At 42.5% G+C, this 21,252-nt stretch overlaps 1 protein-coding gene across 3 annotated transcripts in view; it reads left to right on the top strand.

The window, feature by feature from the left end:
• ANK2 (ankyrin 2) overlaps positions 1-21,252 on the top strand; it is a 184,044-nt gene that overhangs the window by 95,159 nt on the left and 67,633 nt on the right. For 2 of the 3 annotated variants that reach the window (XM_077783070.1, XM_077783069.1), the window contains exons 9-20: positions 93-191; positions 7,968-8,066; positions 8,685-8,882; positions 11,648-11,746; positions 11,926-12,024; positions 14,552-14,650; positions 14,850-15,047; positions 16,810-16,908; positions 17,454-17,552; positions 18,842-19,039; positions 20,059-20,157; positions 20,265-20,363. In XM_077783070.1, coding sequence (XP_077639196.1) covers positions 93-191; positions 7,968-8,066; positions 8,685-8,882; positions 11,648-11,746; positions 11,926-12,024; positions 14,552-14,650; positions 14,850-15,047; positions 16,810-16,908; positions 17,454-17,552; positions 18,842-19,039; positions 20,059-20,157; positions 20,265-20,363 — 1,485 coding nt within the window. The remainder of the gene's footprint in view (positions 1-92; positions 192-7,967; positions 8,067-8,684; positions 8,883-11,647; positions 11,747-11,925; positions 12,025-14,551; positions 14,651-14,849; positions 15,048-16,809; positions 16,909-17,453; positions 17,553-18,841; positions 19,040-20,058; positions 20,158-20,264; positions 20,364-21,252) is intronic. The other variant, XM_077783071.1, reaches the window with a different exon arrangement.

The following is a 21,252-nucleotide window of genomic DNA, read 5'->3' as shown; positions in this document are numbered from 1 at the left end:
TGGTCTCATTTTTTGTGATCCAAACCCAAATTCACCCCCATTGCACACCTTCAGATCCATCCAGCTCATTGTTTGTTCTTTCCATGGTGTAGAATGGAATCACCCCACTGCATGTGGCTTCCAAAAGGGGAAACACAAACATGGTGAAGCTCTTGTTGGATCGCGGAGGGCAGATCGATGCCAAAACCAGGGTGAGTCTTTCTATTCCCTGAATATGATATTATCCCTTCTGGGGAATGGACTGGGATTTTTCTCCTTGCTTGCTTTTGGGGATTTTTGTGTGTGTTTGTTTCATGTGGACTGCTTTCAATTGTATCAGACTAAAGAACAGCTGGTATTAGTGATAGTAGGATGCAGAAATACTATTTTCTTTAGTCTTCTGTATAACCTGCCAACATCATACAAGAAAAAGCTGATGAATCTTGTGCCTTTCAGGGAATAAGCCTGTTAGTTGGTCCAACTTGACATGACACAAGATGATGCACAACAGATGTGATGCACAGCAAAAGGAAATGGAAGATCTGGACTCAGCTAAGCCTTTCAGTCCCCTAACACCTAAATGTCCATGCTAGTTGCAGTATGCCCTGTGGAAGCTCTAGTGAGCTCAGTCCATTTTTATTGGAGAGCTGATACAGGAGCAAGTAAACTCCTCAGTGCCAGCAGCCATGTGTCTCTTCCCCAGACAAAGCATGGGGTATTAATTAGGTGGCTCTGACTGGTTTCCTCCTCCCAGCTATCCTATTGAAATTCGCATCATCTCTCTGTCCTTTATTTATGGGTGATTTCACAGTCATTCAGGGCAAAACCCTCCATCATTTTATATTGGCAGGGTTAATTATTTTAAATGGGATTTTGGAATCACCTGGGAAAACATTGTCATTTATTCAGACTGAGCTGCACAGGGCTCCATCTCAGGAGCTGCTGGTATTTAGGCAGCTGGTCTGCAAAATTTTATGTCCAAGAGTGTTTTAGAATACACAGTTTAGAGCTAGACATGAGAATTTTTGTTTAACCTGATAGGAAGTCAGCTACCTGATTGCAGTCAGCTACCCTTGGGGTTGATTCAACCTCTGCAGTTACTTGGATATTAATTACATCAACCATTTGTTGCTTTATAAGCTCTGAAGACAACCATGATTATTGTAAATGTGATTGTGATTTGCTTTCTGATTATGAAATGGTATCTCACTATTTTTTTCTTATTTTTAAAAAACTACTGCTGATGGAAAAAGCTGTCTCTCAAGCAGGTGTGCAGCAAATCACCCCTGCTCACAATAAACATGTAAAATCTCATGGAGAAGAGGGATGAAATGCTAATAATATACTTCAGTCAGGATATTCCACATGCCCCTCAGCATGTCATCCAGAAATAGTTCATTTGACCTTTAGAATGACAGTATTGAATTCACCTGTTTCCTGTTCAGTAGTTGGATATTGTTCTAGACAAGCTGGCACAGATGATTGTGGGGGATATTTTGCGTTATAAGAGGTCAAAGTGTTTTCCCATCCCTGCTCACCTGCAAAGGTTGAGAGCAGTTATGAATGAATCTGAGAGAACAGGATTTGCCAAATGTAGGAGGTAGGGACCAATTTTAGAGTCTTCTCATTGTCTCTGCTCCCTTCCCTGTGTCAGCTGCTACACGGGCTCAAAATATCAGTACAAAGATGTCCCTGAAAACCCGTACCGGTATCCTGAGGCACACGCATCCCAGCTTGCACAGGCTCCCCAGCTTCCTGTCACCTCCACCTCCTGCCTCTTCCCTGCTCCAGGGCTCGCAGCAGCGTGCGCCTCCCGATGGGGAAGATTCCAGAGCTTCGGTTTTGCTGTCCGTGCTTTGTGTCAGCTGTTTGTTATCTGGGTGTGTGTCTCTCCTCCCTGCGTCTGTCTGCTCCGGCTGTGTCCGTGCGGTGTGGAGGAGGCAGGGATGTGCTCTGTCCGTGGCAGCGCAGAGCCCGCCTGCCCCGCTGCAGTACTAACACACCTTGCCTTCCCCCCTGCCTTCTTCCCAGGAACCCCTGCCTTCTTCCAGCCAGTCAGACGCTGCAAAGCAGCGGAATTCAAACACTAGCATGTCTCACTGCCGAGTTCTTGAGCTCCACACCACACCAAAACACACCCTTCAGTAAAAACAGTCATCGCTGCTTTCCTTCCGTCTATTTTTAGCTTGCTTTGTTACATGACATCCGATGCTGCATAAATTAAGATGCAAAAACCTATTTTAGCGGATTGCAGATGAGCTTCAGTACTTCAGGTTTGCAAAGTTAATCTGTGAAAGCTTTCTATGTTTGAAAATGTTCCATTGGAATGATTCTTTAGGAGCCTCTGTGTTGTCTAAAAATATAAATTAAAATGTCTGTTCCTCAAAGGGAGTAAATGATGCATGTGTCCTGCTGTTCCATAGTTAATGTAGCATATCAAAGGAAAGCTCTGCTTTCTGCAGGAATTAGTATTTTTATTTTCTCTACATTTCAGAATGTGTTTGCTGTAATTTTATGGCATTTCTCACAAAGCCATAAAAACGTAGAAATACTGGTAAATCTCTTGACACAATTACATATTTTAAAATAATATTTTACCTTTTTTTTGCAAGTTCTACCATTTTTTTCCTCAATCAAGTCCTAAATTTTTAAAATGTGAAATTTAATTTCTCTTTTAGATTGTATCCAAAGCAGAAATGGAAACTCCATTCTCAAATACAATAATAATATACTTTCATTACTACTATCTGTTAGAAATAGTATTATAATTCAATATAGTAACAAAATATCATCTTTAACAGTAGATAATTATTATAGTATAATAAAATATTATTTAAACATATGTTATTATATAATATCTGGTATATGTTTTGCAACTTCATTTACATACAGGCCTTCCCTGGACTTCTGTTCACTAAATAATTAATGGGTAAAATTACCTATACTAAAGTATTTCATATTCAAAATTTGACTGAAAGCTATATTCTCTATAGATTTTCTTACATTAGTAACAATTTCAATGGCATAATTTTAATTAAAATTTTAATATTTGGCCAAAATTCTAACCCATGCAGATTCTCATGATTAGTTAAGGGGTCAGAGAAATTGTGCAGAAATTTGTTCTCTGAAAGATGGTGGAAAGCTTAATTTATGATTAATCCACTGTCAAGTGATCAAGGGTAGTGTGGCAATTACCAGCTCTCACTTTGAGGGAAGGAAAGCATTTACAGCCTTCTGGGAACACACTAAGGATTCTTACAGAGAATTATTGTCAGCATTTAAAAGCAATTTTAGCATGGCCAAAATGCATGTATTTCTATGAAAAGAAGTCTTCATATAATGGAATCATAACAGTGTGCACCTTCAGAATGTGGAAATGTTTCTGGTTATTACAAGGTTTTAGGAATATTCTTTCTGAATGCATTTTTTGCATTATCTCTATTTTTATCATCTCTCTCTATAGATTGTATGGGGAAAAAAACCCAAGAATATAAGACGTTTTTGGTTCTGCATGCTTTTTTTCTTCTAAAATACAGTTTTATTCACAGGCTTTTATCACCTTGCTGGAATTTCCATTTTTGTGGGAGTAAGCAAACACCCTTCCAAGGGGGAGGGACACACTCACCTGCCTCAGCCACTGAAGCTGTCACACGTTTTGTCGTCTTCCTATCCAATCTTGCCAACACTGAAATTAGATTTTTGTTGCTCTGGGGCTTCTCTTAAGTCTCCTCCTGCAGGTTTTCATCCTGAATATTTACAGTTGAATAAAATCCCTGGAATGAAAGAGAGCATCCAGTCTTGGAAGGGAAAGCTTATTGTGTGGGATAGTAAGCGTGTTGTGTGCCTGGAGCGTGGCAGCTGGAGCGGGGAGAGGTGTGGGAGTGGTGGCACAAGGTCTGGTGCACCATTTGGCTTGGAGAAGGGCCACAGTAAGGAGGGGGCCCAGCTGGAGCTGACTGGAGTGGCAGGTCACTCATGGAGATGAACAGTACCAATGAGAAAACTAAAGGAAGGAAACTGTGGGCACCACAACTCAGATGTGGTTGGTTTGGTCTGGGATGTTTTTTTGTGGAGAATGTGCTTAAGACACCCCTTAACACTCATTTTGGAAACCTACTGAGATTTAATAGGAATAATATTTCCTTCTGTACATCTGCATCCTGACTAAATAGGTTTGGCTCTGCTATTTCCACATAGCAGTGGTAGCCATTGTAGCAGGATCCTGGCCCTGCCTTGGTACTGTGCTGTGTATAGTGTTTGTTCCTGCAGTAATTCTGCTGTGACATTTTCTCCTCATCTTCTTACATGCACAGAGCACTAATAATTCATAGGCAGCTTTTGCTGTTCCTGAAGCCATGTCAGATTATAAATATCTAATCACGATGCAGATATTTCCTCTAAAAAATCCAGTAGCTCCATATAATGTTTATAAGGGAGTGGGAAGGGGCGTTGTATGAATTGTCTAAGCAAGTTATCTAGAAAATGACTGTTATTTGGAGTTACTTATGTTACTATCTTAATACTCAAGCAAGCACATGGTATATTTTTTGCTGTATTTTTCCAATTTGTGCTGTGAATGGCAGACCTAGAGGAATACTTTACAGTGTGTTTAATTATGCCAAGAGCTTAAAGCAAGAGGGAGACTCGCCTTGCTCATTTTTAAAGTGATGAGGTTTCATCATAATGAAAAATGAACAAATTAAAAGCCCTTTATTTGTCAAGAAAATTTAGACAATTGTGCATGTTTGACACATGAAATAGCAAAATTTTACTTTACCCTTATGAAAACAAGAACATGCGGCTGCAGTTTAGACTAATTCATTGATAATTTGGCCTTTGGCATTCACTTCTCTCATCAGTTTTTGGTTGAATGAGCACTGAATGTGAGCAACTGTCCTGTGAATGTGCTGCCCACATCATTTCCCATTAAAAATCCCTCATAAGCACAGCTTCTTTTCGTTTCAGTGTCTCTGCTAAGCTGAAAGAAAGCATTTGTGAAATGACCAAATAATTTATCTTTTGAAGCCCTACAGTTAGGAGTCATGCAGGGAATTCAGAATTCATTTTGCAGTTTAAAAAATGGCCAGTGACTGATTTTCAACGGAAGAGAAGGTACAAGATTTCCTCATATTTTGAGAATCATTTAAGAGACAACTAGCATTGATGGAATTTCCTGGCTCCCATACACACAGAGGGGATTGCATTGTAATTTCTTAGGGTGACCCAGCTGTTGGTTACATCACAGAGTGTGAGTTAGGAGAGTACCACATTAGGGAACAGTAGAACACCAAGTGTGGGATGTCACTGGGTAGATAGAAACATTGAACTCTCCGTTCCATGCAATCCAGGGCAAGGAAATAATCTTTGAATTTCTCTAAACATAAATTTTCTGAATTTGTTGTCTCCTGGCATGGCAGTCTTTGTGTTTATGGGACATTCGTTATCTGTGCTTCAAAGTCTGTGTCCCCCTGACCCAGGGTTGGATGTCCTGTCTCGTGATGTGCCTGATGTATTGGTCACTGTATGTTCTTCAGTTCAAAGAAATGACTGACAAAGTACTTTGGCCAGCTCCTGAAGTCAATTTGAGAGTACTGAGGATCATGGCAAATAGATAATGCTGCAAAAAATTATTATTTTGGTACACAGGCATGTCTCTTCACGTTAGTTCATGTCAGCTTCTCTGCATTGTTTTCTCTACTGATTCTTCTACAGCTCTCTTTGCATTCTCCCTCATCTTTGAATAAAAGATATAAGCAGAAGAGTTTAAAGATTAACTATAGAATAATTGTTAAATATACATGGTGTTTTCCTCAGAGCAGAAAGAGGAAAGGGGAAGAGGGTTCTGTGGGAGGTCCTCAAAACAGCTATGGCAGGGAAGAGTAGGATAGGTAGCCAATTTCTATCTCTGCTTTAAAAGGGAATTGGAGATAAGAACAAGAAAGAAATAATTGTTTTATATTATTTAGAGGGTTTGCTTTTTTTGTTCTAGCCAGACTTTCTTGTGAAGTTGATGTGCTTCTTAGCTTGTGTTTTCCTTCTTTTTCTCCCTCTCGGGATTTGTCCTGCTTTTGTTCAAGGATTCACACTATTTTCCCCCCTTTTTTTTTTTTTTAAATGATTTTATTAAATAGAGTAACATCAAAGCCACCACACAGATAAGGAAAGTGAACCTCCCACATTGATTAAAAATGTAGGGCACAAGAGGCCAAAAACTGGAAAGAAATACCTTCCCTAGAAATGCATTTGGGATATATTCTTACTTTTGTAATGGTAGTGGGATTTATCTGTAGGAATCCCTCAGGCAATGAGATGATAATATACCTCAGTTGGTCATAAAAAGACTAGGTTTAGAGGACTCTGAAGTTTCAGTGCATAGAAAAAAGTAAAGTAGTTCCACCTAATTCTTCACACTGGACCCCCCCATCTGCCAGTGTTGAAGGCTGCGAGTTCTGGTTTTGGGTTTGATTTTCCATCTGTGGAATTTCAGTGCAAATCTTCTGTGGGATTTAGGAATGCCTCTGAGACAGTGAGCACCAATGCACACCTAACCCTGTCAGTGTGTCTCAAAAGCCTCTGGAAAAAGTAGATAAGTAAGGGAGAAAATTTGCTCCTGCAGATTTCAGCTCCTTGCAGCTGTGGAGCTTTGTGGTGCTGCTCACTTGGAAAGGGCTCTGTGCTTTGGAAACCAGGCACAAGAGAGTCTCTGCTTCTTGGAACTGCCTTTTGTAGGGTGTTACAAGGCAGTGTTTGCTGGAATGAGGTTGCAGTTGCAATGGCACTGTGTAGTCTAGAGCTACTTTAAAATTAAAGACATCGTGATGCAGGTTTTCTCCAGACCTCAGCAAGGTAAACAGCAGGGTCACCACCTCATCTTTAGTGCCATGTTTTTGCAGTTTTGCTACTTTTTTAGCCTCTGAGTAATTCAGACCAGTATATTCTCCTTTTAATCAAGCTGTTACTGGATTCTTCAACAGGGTCCTTAGAATAACAGCACAGATATCACACAAGATTAGCAGCTTCACTCAAAGGGAGAAGGCTTTTCTTGTGATTAAAAACTATTCTCATTTCACCACCTTTGTAAAGCCACCTCTGTTGAGCAAGTGTTGATGACATCTGAGTGTATGCTTGAACAATACTGAGGGCTAATGAGATGAAAACTTGGCTTTTCATATCCTGTGTGTTACCTTTTTTCAGTCATTCAGCACTAATATTCTTTCACAACCATTTTTCTAGCCTCATACTTATTTTTCTGCATAAAATCCAAACTATACAAAAGCAGCTTAGAATTCATTCTCTCATCCAAATAGCTCATCAGCACATCTTTTGCTACCACTGCTGTGATCATTAACAGTAGCCTGAGCAAGTCTTTTGGTACAGAATTGTGTTCTGCAATGGAAAAAGCTATTGTAGTGTTGGTGGTCTGACAGCAATTTTAGAAAAGAATTGTTAGCTCTATGTTCACCCCTCAGTCTCAGAAGTGAAAGATTTGGTTCTATTTGTTTCTCTCTTCTTCCTTGTTTTAAAATCTTCTTTATCTTGATGCCTGTTTAAAAGCAAAAGAAAATCCTAGAGCACATTTTCTGGTATGAACATTGTTTTCTTCATCCTTGCATCACCAGCAATCCAAAGGTTGGTTGGCTTATGGAGCATCCTCGGCCCAGCAGGCATTACCCAGGGAGAGGCAATGCTGTATCACAGCCATGCAGAGGGCAGGGAGGGGAGGAGGCAGTGCACCCTCATATTATCCTTGGAGAAGAGATTTCAGCACACAGTAGGCTTCCTCTCTCAAACAGTAACCTTAGAGTATCCTTTACTGGTGCAAGGAAGAGCAGGGATGAAACTTCACACTGAGGAGCCAGCTTCAGTTAGGAGTCAAAAAAGGAGCTTTTTCATGCATGTGGGGCTGCATTCCTGACAGGTTGTTCCCCAGAGTGCCAGGACAAACAGCTGGGGATGTGCTCATTTGTTCTCTCTTCTTTTACTTGAAGGATGGGCTCACCCCATTGCACTGTGCGGCACGAAGTGGCCATGACCAGGTTGTGGAGCTGCTCCTGGAGCGGGGTGCCCCACTGCTCGCACGGACCAAGGTTTGTGTGTGCCCTGTTAGTGTGGAACACCTCTGTAAGCTTCCACAGAGCTTCCTGCGTCGCTGAAAGGCCAAGGAGGAAGACTGTCCTCCCAAAGGAAGTGAATTAATGGGAAGCATGATCCAAAATAAGGTTTTCTTACATAATCCTCTCCAAATATGTGAAAAGAGTACACTTGTTTGCCTGTGTCTCTAGTATCAGACTAAACACATGATGTGGAGTGCTACTGCCAGCACCTCCCTTGTGTTGCCTCCTGAGACTGTAGTACACAGAGGTGTGAAGGCTGGGTCAATCACTCCTGAGAGGTGATTCCTGCTATTTATTTTCTGACCCTTCACATAGGATAACGAGGACTGTTTCTCCTAATTATTTTCACAGACTATTTCAGAATTGGAAAATTATTTCAGTGTGTTCTTCCTCACATCTGGAAAACATACATCTAAAATGAGTGCATTTCCTACAAATTCTATCTCTTTGGTGAAACTAATGAGGGGAAGATACTTGTGTAATAGCAGAGCCCACTGAGCAGTGCCTCACAACAACAAATATCCTCCTTATATATGCCGCAGTCGAAGTGGGGATTACTAGAAGCTGCTGTTCTGTTCTCTTCTGTCACAGAATGGACTCTCCCCACTCCACATGGCAGCCCAGGGGGACCATGTGGAATGTGTCAAGCACCTACTCCAGCATAAGGCTCCCGTGGACGACGTGACACTGGACTACCTGACTGCCCTGCACGTGGCCGCTCACTGCGGCCACTACCGCGTCACCAAACTCCTGCTGGACAAGAGAGCCAACCCCAACGCCCGTGCCCTGGTAAACCTGGCCCACCTGGGTCGTGTAACAAAACTGGCTGGTAGCTCTTGCCAGGAAGGCTGAGTGAGAGCTGTCAGCAAACTCCACAGCCTTAAGTAGGTGCAGTAGCCACAGGGGTGTCACACCTGGACATAGAATACACCCCCTGGAATGTGGCTGTAGTGTCAGGTGTGGAAGCTGTGCTGAGTCCCTAAAATCAGAGCTGGTTCTGGCTAATGTTGATGTATGCATTGGTGTTTTAATGAATTAATGGGTCATTTTTCCATACCGACTGATACAATACACAATTTTTGGGCTTTCAACTGAATTAGTAAGTTAATTGGCACAGGCAAAACATATTAAAAAGCTAATATTTCTGCATTTATCAAATGATGACGTTTTCCTCTATTAGGTGCCATTTTTCTTTTCAAAAAACAGTTTTTATGCTTACAGGACACCAGGTATGATTCCTTTTACTCACTAATCAAACCATGGCCCCTAACAAGGAGAAAACCATCACATTTGACTCCGGAAATATTTTGAGAGTCTTTAATGTATCCATGCCAGACAGGATTACAATTTTCTCTACTAGGAACTGTTAGCTGGCTGGGAGTTCATGTACTAACGTATTGCACTCTGTCAGGAAGAGAAGGTGAACACCTGAGATGCTTGTGGAAGGCTGGAGTTCTGCCTTGGCCAGCTGCACTGGGGACCTCCACAGAACCCCCACTGCAGGGCACTTGGATGCCTTCCCCAGCTTCCTGCCCACACTTAGGACCCACTGGTTTTCTGTCTAGGCTCTCCCTGGCCTTTACTTCCTTGGAATGGCACAATTTTCTTCTGCCCTCTCAGTTTTCTTGGCCTTTTCATACCCACAAATTCCATAGCCCCTTTTTTCCATAGCCTCCTCTTACACTTTTGCTTTGTTTTTCTCAGCGCCGTGCTCACTTGGCTGATTTTTTTTTGACACTGTTTTTATCCTGGCTTGTTTTTCTTGCCAGTCTTCTGATTAGCTGCACTTTCCTCAGCTACTCACAAATACCCCCTACATCTTTCTTCTTTCCTTCCATGACCAGAAATATATCTTCTGTTCCCCTCCCTCCCTCCCTGTGAAACATCTGAAACAAAAGGAGAACACCCTCAAGCTGCTACCTCTCTGCTCTCTTCCAACCAAACTCATTTTCTCTCCCCCCCACATCTCCCCTCATTTTCTCTCTCTCCCATCAGAGAGCCTTTGGCTTGTTGATAATATTTAATATATTAAATGAAGCTCATAATTTCTGCTAGTGGTGCATTTTTTTTCTGCCTTCTCCTCTCCCCCATCAAACTGCTCCTCACTTAAATAGAAGTAGAAAAATTAAATCAACTGAGGCAGTGAATTCAGTGAAAAATATGGAAACTTCTGAAACAGTAAAACTCCCTATGAAATATATTGAGAGATGTGTGGGACGTAAAATATCAAATGGTTTTGATTGTTTCTTTAGAAATTGGAGAAACAGTAATCACATTCAGCAGAGTTTAGTGATGGAATAGATATTACAAAGAATTCATTTTAAGCTACTTAAAAAAAAATTAATGTTCGCAAAATGCTTTGGGGATACAAGCACTATATGAGTTCTTACCATTTTTAATGTGTATATGCTTTAAAGCACCTTCAAATGAACTAGTAATTAACATTTCCTTTAACACAAGCAGCCTGTAGAATAATTGTCACGTGATTATCTCTTCCCATAAACTAAGTTTTCACTGCTAGGTTCTGGTTACTGCTGGTTGATTGCTTGGCAATACTGATGCTCTTCATTAGAAAATGTACCAATTTTTCAACATTATCTAAAAAGTGTTACTTGTGCTTTTCACTAAAATGTTCACACATGGTAAATAATGTGTTTGTTCAGCTTCAAACACACACTTAACCTGCATTAACTGTCATCAGACTGTCATGATACTACAGCTGAAGTGGTGGTTCTTTATTTAAGGTACCTCAGAATGTACACACACACAGATGTCATACCTTATGTTATATATTTTTATATAAATATAGAAATAAATATATACAGATCCTTAGATTTCAAGTAAAAAGACAGATTAAGGTGGAGTCTGGAGTAAGTACTCTTTCTCTCTCTTTCTCAGTTTAAGTGGCTTCAAACTGAAAGCAAGTATATTTAGGTTAGACATTAGGGAGAAATTCTTCCCTCTGAGGATAGGGAGGCCCTGGCACAGCTTGCTCAGAGAAGCTGTGGCTGCCCCATCTGTGGAAATGTCCAAGGACAGGTTGGATGGGGCTTGGAGCAATGTGGGATAGTGGAAGGTATCCCTGCACATGGTAGGAGGTGAAACAAGATGGGCTTTTCCAACCCAAACCTTCTGTGATTCTCCTGTTGAGGTACAGGAAATGCTTTATAAAGGCACTGATTCTGAAGTGTTCAATGTAATTTCTTCACTTTCCCTTGTGTTAGGCAGTTTTGGGAAGCACTGGGAGTGCTCCTTACAGACCTGTGTGCAGCCTCAGGAAGCACACGCACACACACAGTAACAGGCAGGACGGGTGTATCTGTGTGTGAAATGTGGAGGTGGAGGTTTCCCTTCTCTCCCAAGCCTGGGAGGAAAGCAGCAGCACTGCTTTGTTGTGCCTCAGATAGTGGGAGATGTCTGTAATTCATAACCTGTTGTGCTTAAAGAAGTGTTGCTTGTGGTAGCCTAACCCTTGTGCTCCCAGTGTGCCAGCATGGAGCAGTGTGGGAAGTGTAGCTGCATGTTTCTGACTAACATCACTGTCTTTTGCACAGAATGGTTTTACTCCACTGCACATTGCCTGCAAGAAAAATCGCATCAAAGTCATGGAACTCCTGGTGAAATATGGGGCTTCAATCCAGGCTATAACAGAGGTAGCAAAATGTTTCATGTCCTGCAGAAACATTCCTTCTCTCTCTCTCTCTCTCCTCTTTTGCTTCCCTCTTTCTGTCTCTCCTGTCCTGCCTCACTTTCCCATATGTTTTATTTGAACGAAGAAGCCCGTCCCTCCAGCCGTGCAGAGGAGTAAAACTGCTCTTGCTTTGTTTCGCAGTCGGGCCTCACACCAATACACGTGGCTGCATTTATGGGCCACTTGAACATAGTCCTCCTTTTGCTGCAGAACGGAGCCTCTCCTGATGTCACTAACATTGTGAGTATGGCTGTCACTAGAACCATCTGCTCAGCACCCACAGAAAGTCTCTGGTTGCCATGTAGCTCAGCCCAAGGTCACATTTTAATCATACTTTGCTGCATTTTAGGGCAAATTATTGTAGCACTTTTACTGAAGAGGGGAAAGTGGTGGCTTCATGTGTCATAAGCCATCTCTGCTTTCATGTGTTCTGCAACAATGCTCAAGTTGGTAAAGCTTTCTTTAGAAATAGACAAAGCTCACCAAAACGATCCAAAATGGATTATAGGCCAAATCCCACAAAGCCTGTGTTTTTGTTCTGAAGGATGAAATTCAAGTCCAAATGGCTCTGATTTCTGCCTGCATAACTTTGCTGGCTGCCATGAAATGGTGTCATTCCTGTCAGTGAAAGAGTATAAAGTCCATAAAACCTCAACAATTAAACAAAAAGCAAAACTGGGAAACTCAAGATGTTCCTCTTAGACAGGAAATTCCAGGAGCTGGTGATTAAATCTGGAAAAATGTGACCTTTGGGAAGTAACATGAAATGCAGAACCTGACTTACCATAGAAATCAGTGAATCAGTGTTTGTATACCAACAGCCTAGTTACAAAAAAAAAAGGGGGGGGGCAAAAAAATTAAAACCAACAAAAACAACATTATAGTTTTCTGAGATGTATTTTGTAAGATATTTTACTGTTTGAATTTGTCAGCATAAACAAATATTCAACTTGGGACCACCTGTACTTGAAAAGCAGCTTTTTTCAGTACATAAGGTTATAGGCGAGTGTTCCCAGCAACAAAAACAACAAAATTTAGTAATCCTGGTATTCATAAGTTTTTTTCAGCTAGAAAAATATTACCTAGAACCCAGTGAAATTACTAGCATGAAGAATTGTTTACATGAATCATTAAAATAGAGTTTGCATACTTTGCTATGGAAGAAATCTTTATGTAAGAACTTTATTGATAATAAAAAACTAACACAAGTATCTTGTGGAAGCAGTTAAAAATATTGTGTTACCAGGCATTTGTGTGCAAAGTTTAACACTTTACAATTTCTGCTACGCAGGTGTCTTGGCTTTCACTTGGTAAGCTGAGTTTCCCTGTTGAATTACTGTTTCCAAAATCTAAATTGCTTTGCTAATTCAAGCACAAAAGGCTCATTGCAGAAATTTGATCTTTAGAGTGTTTTTCACATATTAAACAGCTTATTATTCAGGTAATAAACTTTTATATATAGATGGAATTAAGATTTGTAGCTAGGGCTGAGGGATTTTGTTATGCATACCTGTTGTTGCATAATCACAGCTGGTAATACAATGTTAATTTAAGAATGACAAGATAAGTCAAGTTCTGGTGAAGAGGGTTTGCTGTAAATAAAAATCCCTATTAGCAGGCAAGCTAAAACTACTTCTTTCCTTATATCTAGATGAGGACAAGACATGATTCCCCATTCTAATGTAAAAGGTCTTGACTAGAGTATTCATTTTGGCAGTTGCAGTTAAGTGGTAGTCGAGGGGAGAAAGGCCTTACAACAGAATATTCTCCAGCTCTGGTGTAAGAAGTATGAACAATTAACACAAGTAAATGATGGGTCTCATGATATAACAGATGAATAGAGCTCCTGCTTGTGGAGCTGTGCCAGCACATGATGTACCAGATGCTGGTGAGCTGCCCCGGGACCATTTCAGTCCACTTTTGGGACACTGCACTCAAAGAACAGAGCCCAGTTAAACTAGGAATCCTGTCCTCAAGGAATCCTTATTTCAGCGTTTTTTTTGTTTGTTTGTTTGGTTAGTTGGGTTTTTTTGTTTTGATTTTTTGTTTTGGGTTTTTTGGGTTTTGTTTTGTTTTGTTTTATTTTTTGTTTTTGTTTTTTTTTAAACCTTTGCAAAAAGTAAATGCTTTGGATATTCCTAGTCTGAAATTCCATATCACTTCAGTTGGCTTTCCAAAATTTCATATCCTTCAAATTTTGTGAGTTACAAAAGGCTTGAAACAAGATTGATTCCACAGCCTGGAGACAGATCCATACTGCTGAGTACAGATTTTACACATTCTGTGCTGGCTGAGTTGTGCTCAGCCATTGCAAGGCCTCTTAATGCTGCCAGCTCCACACAGTGTGTGCAGGAAGAGACCATCTGGAAAGTTATCCCCTTCCATCTTGAGGCTCCTGTGCTGTGCAATCCTTAGAGAGAGACAGCTCAGTGTACAGCACATGAGCAGACACCCTGTTATGTAGAAAGCTGAGGGACATATGTGACCAGGGCAAGTCTATCTGACAGAATTTTCCTCACCTGGGATTTTCATTCTGTCTCAGAGGTTGAGGCTATGTTTGTCTGGGATTGGCCAGCTGGCAAACCAAGACATTCCAGGTACAGCCACACGTATTTGCACCCTGTCCTGGGGCTGAAGCCAGAGTCTCACGTGGCAGAAGGATGGGTTCTCAGGGCCAGTTGTCATGCATCTGACGTAGGGACTGACACAGGCAAAGATCTTTCTTCATGGGAGTTTAGGACACTGAAATGCTTTTGCTTTCCTGCAGCGTGGAGAAACTGCATTGCACATGGCAGCACGTGCCGGGCAGGTGGAAGTGGTTCGCTGCCTCCTGAGGAACGGCGCCCTGGTTGATGCCCGAGCCAGGGTAGGTGTTCTGCTTACAATGGCTTTTGTTTCTCTTAAAACCATGGCAGAAGGAATCACTTACCAACTTCCTCTCCTCCATTACTCCACTTCCTATGACTCTACAAGACAAATGCATAGGAAGGTGTGTGAGGACCAAGGAGGATGCTGTGCTCAGCATGGCTCCATAGTGCTAATGACCCACTCGATTTGAGTTGTAGGAAGAACAGACCCCACTGCACATCGCCTCTCGCCTGGGCAAGACGGAGATCGTGCAGCTGCTGCTGCAGCACATGGCGCACCCCGACGCCGCCACCACCAATGGCTACACCCCGCTGCACATCTCTGCCCGTGAGGGACAGCTCGACGTCGCCTCCGTGCTCCTCGAGGCCGGCGCATCACACTCCATGTCCACCAAGGTAAGGCTAAACACTTCACGTCTGTGTGGCAGTGGCACGGGAGCAAGCAGGTCTGTCCTGTGATGAGTGTGCTTTCACACTGAAAAATTGGAGTAGTTTGGGCCTTTTGTTGTGTTCTTATTTAATCAGCAGCAATCCAGTAGGCTGGAGTAATGTAGCACAAGTTAATCAAATTTCAACTTCGCTGTCATCTAAAATTGGGTTTGGTTGCCACTGAAGCCAAATGCAGATCTTGATAAATACAGGTCCCAACAGGTTTAAGATGTCCTTATTTCTCCCTTTCCCTTATAGGCACAGGTTTTTTTGCACAGTATTTCCAAAAAAGAAAAGGGCATGGCAATGACATATTTTTTATGAACAGGTCTCCTTTTATTCTTCAATACCTTATTTACTTAAAAAGCAAAATAATTCTGCCCTGTGCTAGCTGAAAGGAATGTTACTAAAACATAGAAGTCAGCATCTGCCCAGTCACATCGAATGCTGGATCTATTTTCAGTGGTTCTAAAATGAGATGTCATGTGCTACAACAGGCCATTTTGTCTGGGATTATAAAAGAAATGTTCACCAGAATCAATAGCGGGTTTTTCTAGCCAAAAAATGGTACCAATAGATTCCTGACAAAGAGGTGAATAGGTAAGATAGTAGATAGGTGTGAAGAGAACGATATATCAACGTATCTTTTCCAAATTTAAAGCATTTGATAAGTGAGAATCATGTAATTTTCGCTATTTATGAAAGCACTCTTGGTTTTACAGCTGGGGCTTAGAACATGTTTATGAACAATGGCGTATCTTCTAGGGTTTAAAAGACTAAACCAGCAATTTTCAAATTATGATCCATGGATTACTGGGAGGGCTTGCTGTTCTCCTTTTATCCAGCTGTTAAATCACATTAAAAGGGCTAAAAATACACTAAATACTTTCCTAATTTCCCATATTGCTTGATGGCAATTAGTATTGCAGGAACATTCTATAGTAGAAGATGGAGCCCACTAGATAATATCTTTATAGGCTTGTGATTTGTGAACTGACAACATTTGAGATTACCCAATACAATCTCTTTCTGAGGTGGGATTAATGGAACTAAATGATAATGATAATAAACATTAAACATCCCTTATGTGCCAGGCAAATAGGTCATTGCAGCTTCCCAAAATTACCATCAGGCAGCGGTGCAGGCTGCCACCTACTGTCACAGATCCATGAGCTTTCCTTACCAATTTTTAAATTAGAATAGGTGAAGAGAAGGGCTCTTTTTAGCTTCAGTAGAACTTTTTGACTGTATGAATACACAAATTCAGATACAAATAATTTTTCGCCAAACCCTACCAGAGGAAGGGAATTGGAGTTTGAAGGTTTTATCCGATTAATGTATTTGCTGCGTCTGTGTTACTGGCAATGTCTGATGCAGGAAATACTTGTAAAGCTGTCATCATGGAACAAAAAAAGGTGCAGCTGGTTTGGGGTATAAATTTGAAGAAGTGCCTTCATTGCCCCCACGCAGTGTGTGTTGCTAGTACAATCTGTATCAGATAAAATGTCTGCCAGCCTGAGAGCACATAAGTAGGAAAGAATAATAAAAGGGAATGTATTTTCTTGTATTTTGTGCTTCTCAAAGTGTTTTCAAGAGAAGCTGCTTTGTCTAGGTTCAGTTATCCATTCTGTGGTTAAAGAGTAAGCGCTTAACACATAGTTTTTAAACAAGAGTTGTCAGCATGACCTTTAACACAAACAGCTGTGTTTTATCTCCTGCAATTTTTCAGAAGGGATTCACACCGCTGCATGTGGCAGCCAAATATGGGAGCCTGGAAGTGGCAAAGCTCCTGCTGCAGCGCCGTGCCTGTCCTGATTCTGCTGGCAAGGTACTGCTGGGGAAGAAAAAGTCTGAAGTCTTTCCTTAAGGAAGAACTGTGTGAAACATGCACCCTAAGAAAGCTGCAGCTTCTTTTGCATGGTGGCTGTGGCTATGTTGGGGTCGTGTCTCCCCTGGGTGGTGGCTGACTTCTGCTACCCAGCATGCCGAATTTGGGTCCATGGCAGGAAGGGTGCATGGCTGCTCTGAGGGCAGGTGTCTGGTTTTGGCTCAGAAAGCACAGGCTCCATCAAGCTGCCTAAATTCCCAATGGATAAACATAGGGGCAAAGCCACACCATCCCCTGGTGTGGCGTTATGAAAGCCAGCGGCTGCCAGCGTGGTTCGCCTGCTACGCTGCTTCTCCCCACTAACAGCCAGCTGCCTGCCGCGGCCTTGCTACCCCTCCCCATTGCCTCCCCCCGTCCCCTCTGTCCCTTGCAGCCCCCTGGCCCCTCCCATGCCCCGGCAGCGGCGCCCCTCCGCCCGTTTCCCCGCGCTGCGCCGCTCCCCGCCCGGTGTCCCGTAACGCGCTAACGCCGCGCCGCCCTTTCAGAACGGCCTCACCCCGCTGCACGTGGCGGCGCACTACGACAACCAGAAGGTGGCGCTGCTGCTGCTGGAGAAGGGCGCCTCGCCCCACGCGACCGCCAAGGTGAGCCCGCCCGCCCCGGCACGGCCGCCGGGCGGGCCATTGCTGTGCGGCGGCGTAAGGAAGGGATGTTCTGCCCACGCAGGCGGGGAACGAGCGCTAGGGGACTTAATTCCGGGTTTATCGGTGGCGTCGTGCTAGCTCTGCGCCGCTGAGGGCAGCCCCGAGGGGAACCCTGACGCTGAGGGGACTCAGTCCCACCAGGGTTTTAGGCACAGCTGGAAGGCACTTCACTATTGTGCAGGTTTGCAGTGACATGAGAAACTTTATTCCGGGGTTGGGAGCGGTGTTGTGGCACCACTGTGGGGGTGAGGGGAGCTCTGAGGGGACACAGCTCTGTCAGAGCTTTGGTTGCAGTTGGAAGTCACCTCACTATTGCATAATATTAGCAATGACTTTTGAAATGTGCATTCTGACCGTGCACGCAAATCATTCCAGGGTTAGGAGTGGTGTTGTGCTATTGCTGTGTAATGCAAAAGCTGCTAAAAAGGGAAAATGGGGACCAGATGGGTGCAATAGCAGAGAGTGTCCTGCCCTGTGCAAGGCTGCTGATCTACAGGCTTTCAGGAAATGCTCAGGGATTGTATTGGGAATGTGGTTCCCATGGCAATACATGGAAAGCAGGATAGTTTGGGAAACTCCCACTTAAAAAAAACCAGCAAAACAACCACAGACCAACCCAACCAAGCAGCCCTCACAGGACCTGTGTGCTGGCACTGGGGATTTTTCCCTCACAATGTGTTATAAAACAACTAGGAAGTTGTGTTATTGCCAGAAAATGCCATTCTTCTGTGCTTAAATGATTAATTTGATTAAAAAAGTCATTCCACCCCATTGCTGTTTCCAGCTTGTGACTGACACACGTATCAAAATTCCATATGCAAACACATCTCTGCTCACATGCTCTGAATAAAGCATAATGTGATGAAGGGTGTGCACCCATCACTCATCATGGGGAATGTCACTCACCAGTCAAAAGGGATTATTTGCAACATAGGTTGTACAAAATGTAGTTGTCAAACTCAGCATAATTTGAAGGCATTGGTGGAGCAGTCCTGCCCACCCTGGTGAGGGCTGGCTTTGTTCTGATTTAGGTGGTAATAATAACAGACAGACAAAGCAACACAACAGCAGGGCCATGTGGGACATGTCTAGCCTTGAAAATTTAGTGAACTCCCTTCTTTAATACCAGGCATAACATCAAATAGTTCTGTTCTATGGTGCCTGACTTGTTAGGCTTACATGGCTGTTGTGGTAACTTCATTTTCTGTTATTTTCCTGCCTGGTGTCAGAATGGATACACCCCTCTTCATATCGCTGCCAAGAAAAATCAGATGCAGATAGCTACCACTCTGTTGAACTATGGGGCTGAGACCAACATTTTGACCAAGCAAGGAGTCACTCCACTTCATTTGGCTGCCCAAGAAGGTCACACTGACATGGTGACTTTGCTCTTGGAGAAAGGATCTAACATCCATGTGGCAACAAAGGTAACTCACAATCGGAAGCAAAGTATTGTGGGTGGGAGTATCCAGTAAGATTCAACTTTGTGTCTGAGGGCGGGCTTAAAAACCTGCACCAGAAACCTGAGAGCTCCAGTCTGAAATAATTCAGTGCTCTCACCAGCAAAGGCTCTTTTCTGCATGCCTTTATCCTTCAATGGTAAGTGAAGAAATTTACATTCTCTGGCAAATAAGAAAACAACTGTATTACTGGAGCAGACCAAGAAAAATTCTATCGAAGACCTTTCCAAATTTTTTTAATGATTGTATGTAACAGCTTTTTAACAGAAAACAAGGTCATAAAAAAAAAAAACCCCAAACCATTACTGTAAATTTTCATGGGTCACTGGGTTTATCCAGGGATGTATGCAAATCTCATTTATGCAGGTGAAAAGCCTGTAGCTTCTGCACATACAAGTTAGAATAGAAGACTCTGGTATCTCCTTGCATGGAGTAACTATGTTCTGCTAATAGGAACAAGGAGAATTTCATTTCTTCTACAAAATTTGTTCAGTGCTTCATTCATGGCAAAGCTCTGCACATGTTCACAATGAGCTATCAGTTAAAAGGCTGCATCCTTTTCCCTGGCATTTGAGTGGGATCTATTTCTGGAGTTAGTGTCTTCATCTGGCTCATGCCTGCAGTTGTCAGGTTCCTCTTTCTGTCTGAGGAGTGGGAAGCACATTTTATTAATGGGCTTCTCAGCTTCCCAAATTACATTATTGTAGAAAATCTTGAGCATTCATGTCTTAAAGTTTTCCTCTGTGGTTATGGTGATGCAATTGTTTTGGAGCTGTTTGTCAGCTGGTACATTGTCACAGGAGTGACATTGACTCTGCTTTGTTTTAAAACACCACACATACTCAGAAGTTGTAGTTAGGGTCTGATCCTGTTTTAAAGATGGAGAAGTGGAAAAGACTAGATTTTTTTTTTTTTCCTTATGCACAGGAGGATTTCATTCTTACTCCTGTTTGTTTGTTTGCTTTCCTGTTATATTCCAACTCCAGGCTGGACTGACATCCTTACACCTTGCAGCTCAAGAGGATAAAGTGAATGTAGCCGAGATACTCGCCAAACACGGTGCAAACCAGGATGCTCAGACAAAGGTAAATCACGCAGTGGCCGCTGTCTCCAGCGTGCCAAAGGGTGCTACCCTTGTCCAAGGAATGTTCCACTGAGCTTGCAGTTTTACTTCTTTGTTCTCCTCCTGTAGCTTGGTTATACACCTTTAATTGTGGCCTGTCACTATGGAAACATCAAAATGGTGAATTTTCTCCTCAAGCACGGAGCAAATGTCAATGCTAAAACAAAGGTAAAGAATTTTCCATTGCTTTGCTTTTGCTCTTTATTCTGAACATGGTAACCCAGCACTCCTACATGACACATGTGCTTTTCCCTTGGGAACTCTAACCATGGCATGGGAGGTGTCAACATGTGGTAGCTGTAATGGAATGCCCTCTGTCTGCTCCATCTCATGGTGTGGTATTTGAGAAAGAAAAAACAGATAACTGTGTGTATGAAAAAACAACACAATCAATTTAATTGGTTTTTCTTTTTCTTAGTACTTGCAAACTAACAAATGAAAGTTGTTCCTGATCTTATTTCCACATGGTTTACATGACTGTAATACCACTGTGCTGCCAAACTAGCAAGTAACAATTCAGACACTTTCAGGGTGATGCCAGGCTCTCTCCAATATGCTGGGAGAAGAGTGGGAAGATTTACTGCTGTTCAATGTGTGGGTGGGATGACTCTGGGAGAGGAAGCAGCTGTGGTAAGCGAATGTGGTTTGCTCAAAGAGAGTTTGGCGTTTTCTGAGGGGAATCTGACTATGCTGAAACCTGACCAGATACACTGAAAAGGGTCAGACTGCCTATAGCCAAAGTCTAAACAAAGCCCACTGACTTCAACAGTTTCTCCAGGGACAGGCTGGTGGGAACACCAGCTGAATGGGGGATGCATTTTGCAGCAAAAGCTGTGTATCTGCTGAGAATGCAAAGAGAGGTTCAGTGGTGTGCTGCATCCCAGAAATCATCACAACACCACGATGAGAAAAAGAAGGCTAACTCAGGAAGTGTAGGGCTCCAGCTTGGTTAAAGTTGACTTCAGGTAATTGCTGGCTCCCTGGATTAAAGCTGGATGTCTTGGGACCAACAGGAAGCAGCCCACTGATTGTGTTTTTAAAATGTCATCAAAATCAC

Source organism: Lonchura striata, chromosome 4, assembly GCF_046129695.1.
Source record: "Lonchura striata isolate bLonStr1 chromosome 4, bLonStr1.mat, whole genome shotgun sequence".
Taxonomy (NCBI): domain Eukaryota; kingdom Metazoa; phylum Chordata; class Aves; order Passeriformes; family Estrildidae; genus Lonchura; species Lonchura striata.
Note: the sequence above shows the minus strand (reverse complement) of the source record. Positions and strands in the feature narration are given on the sequence as shown.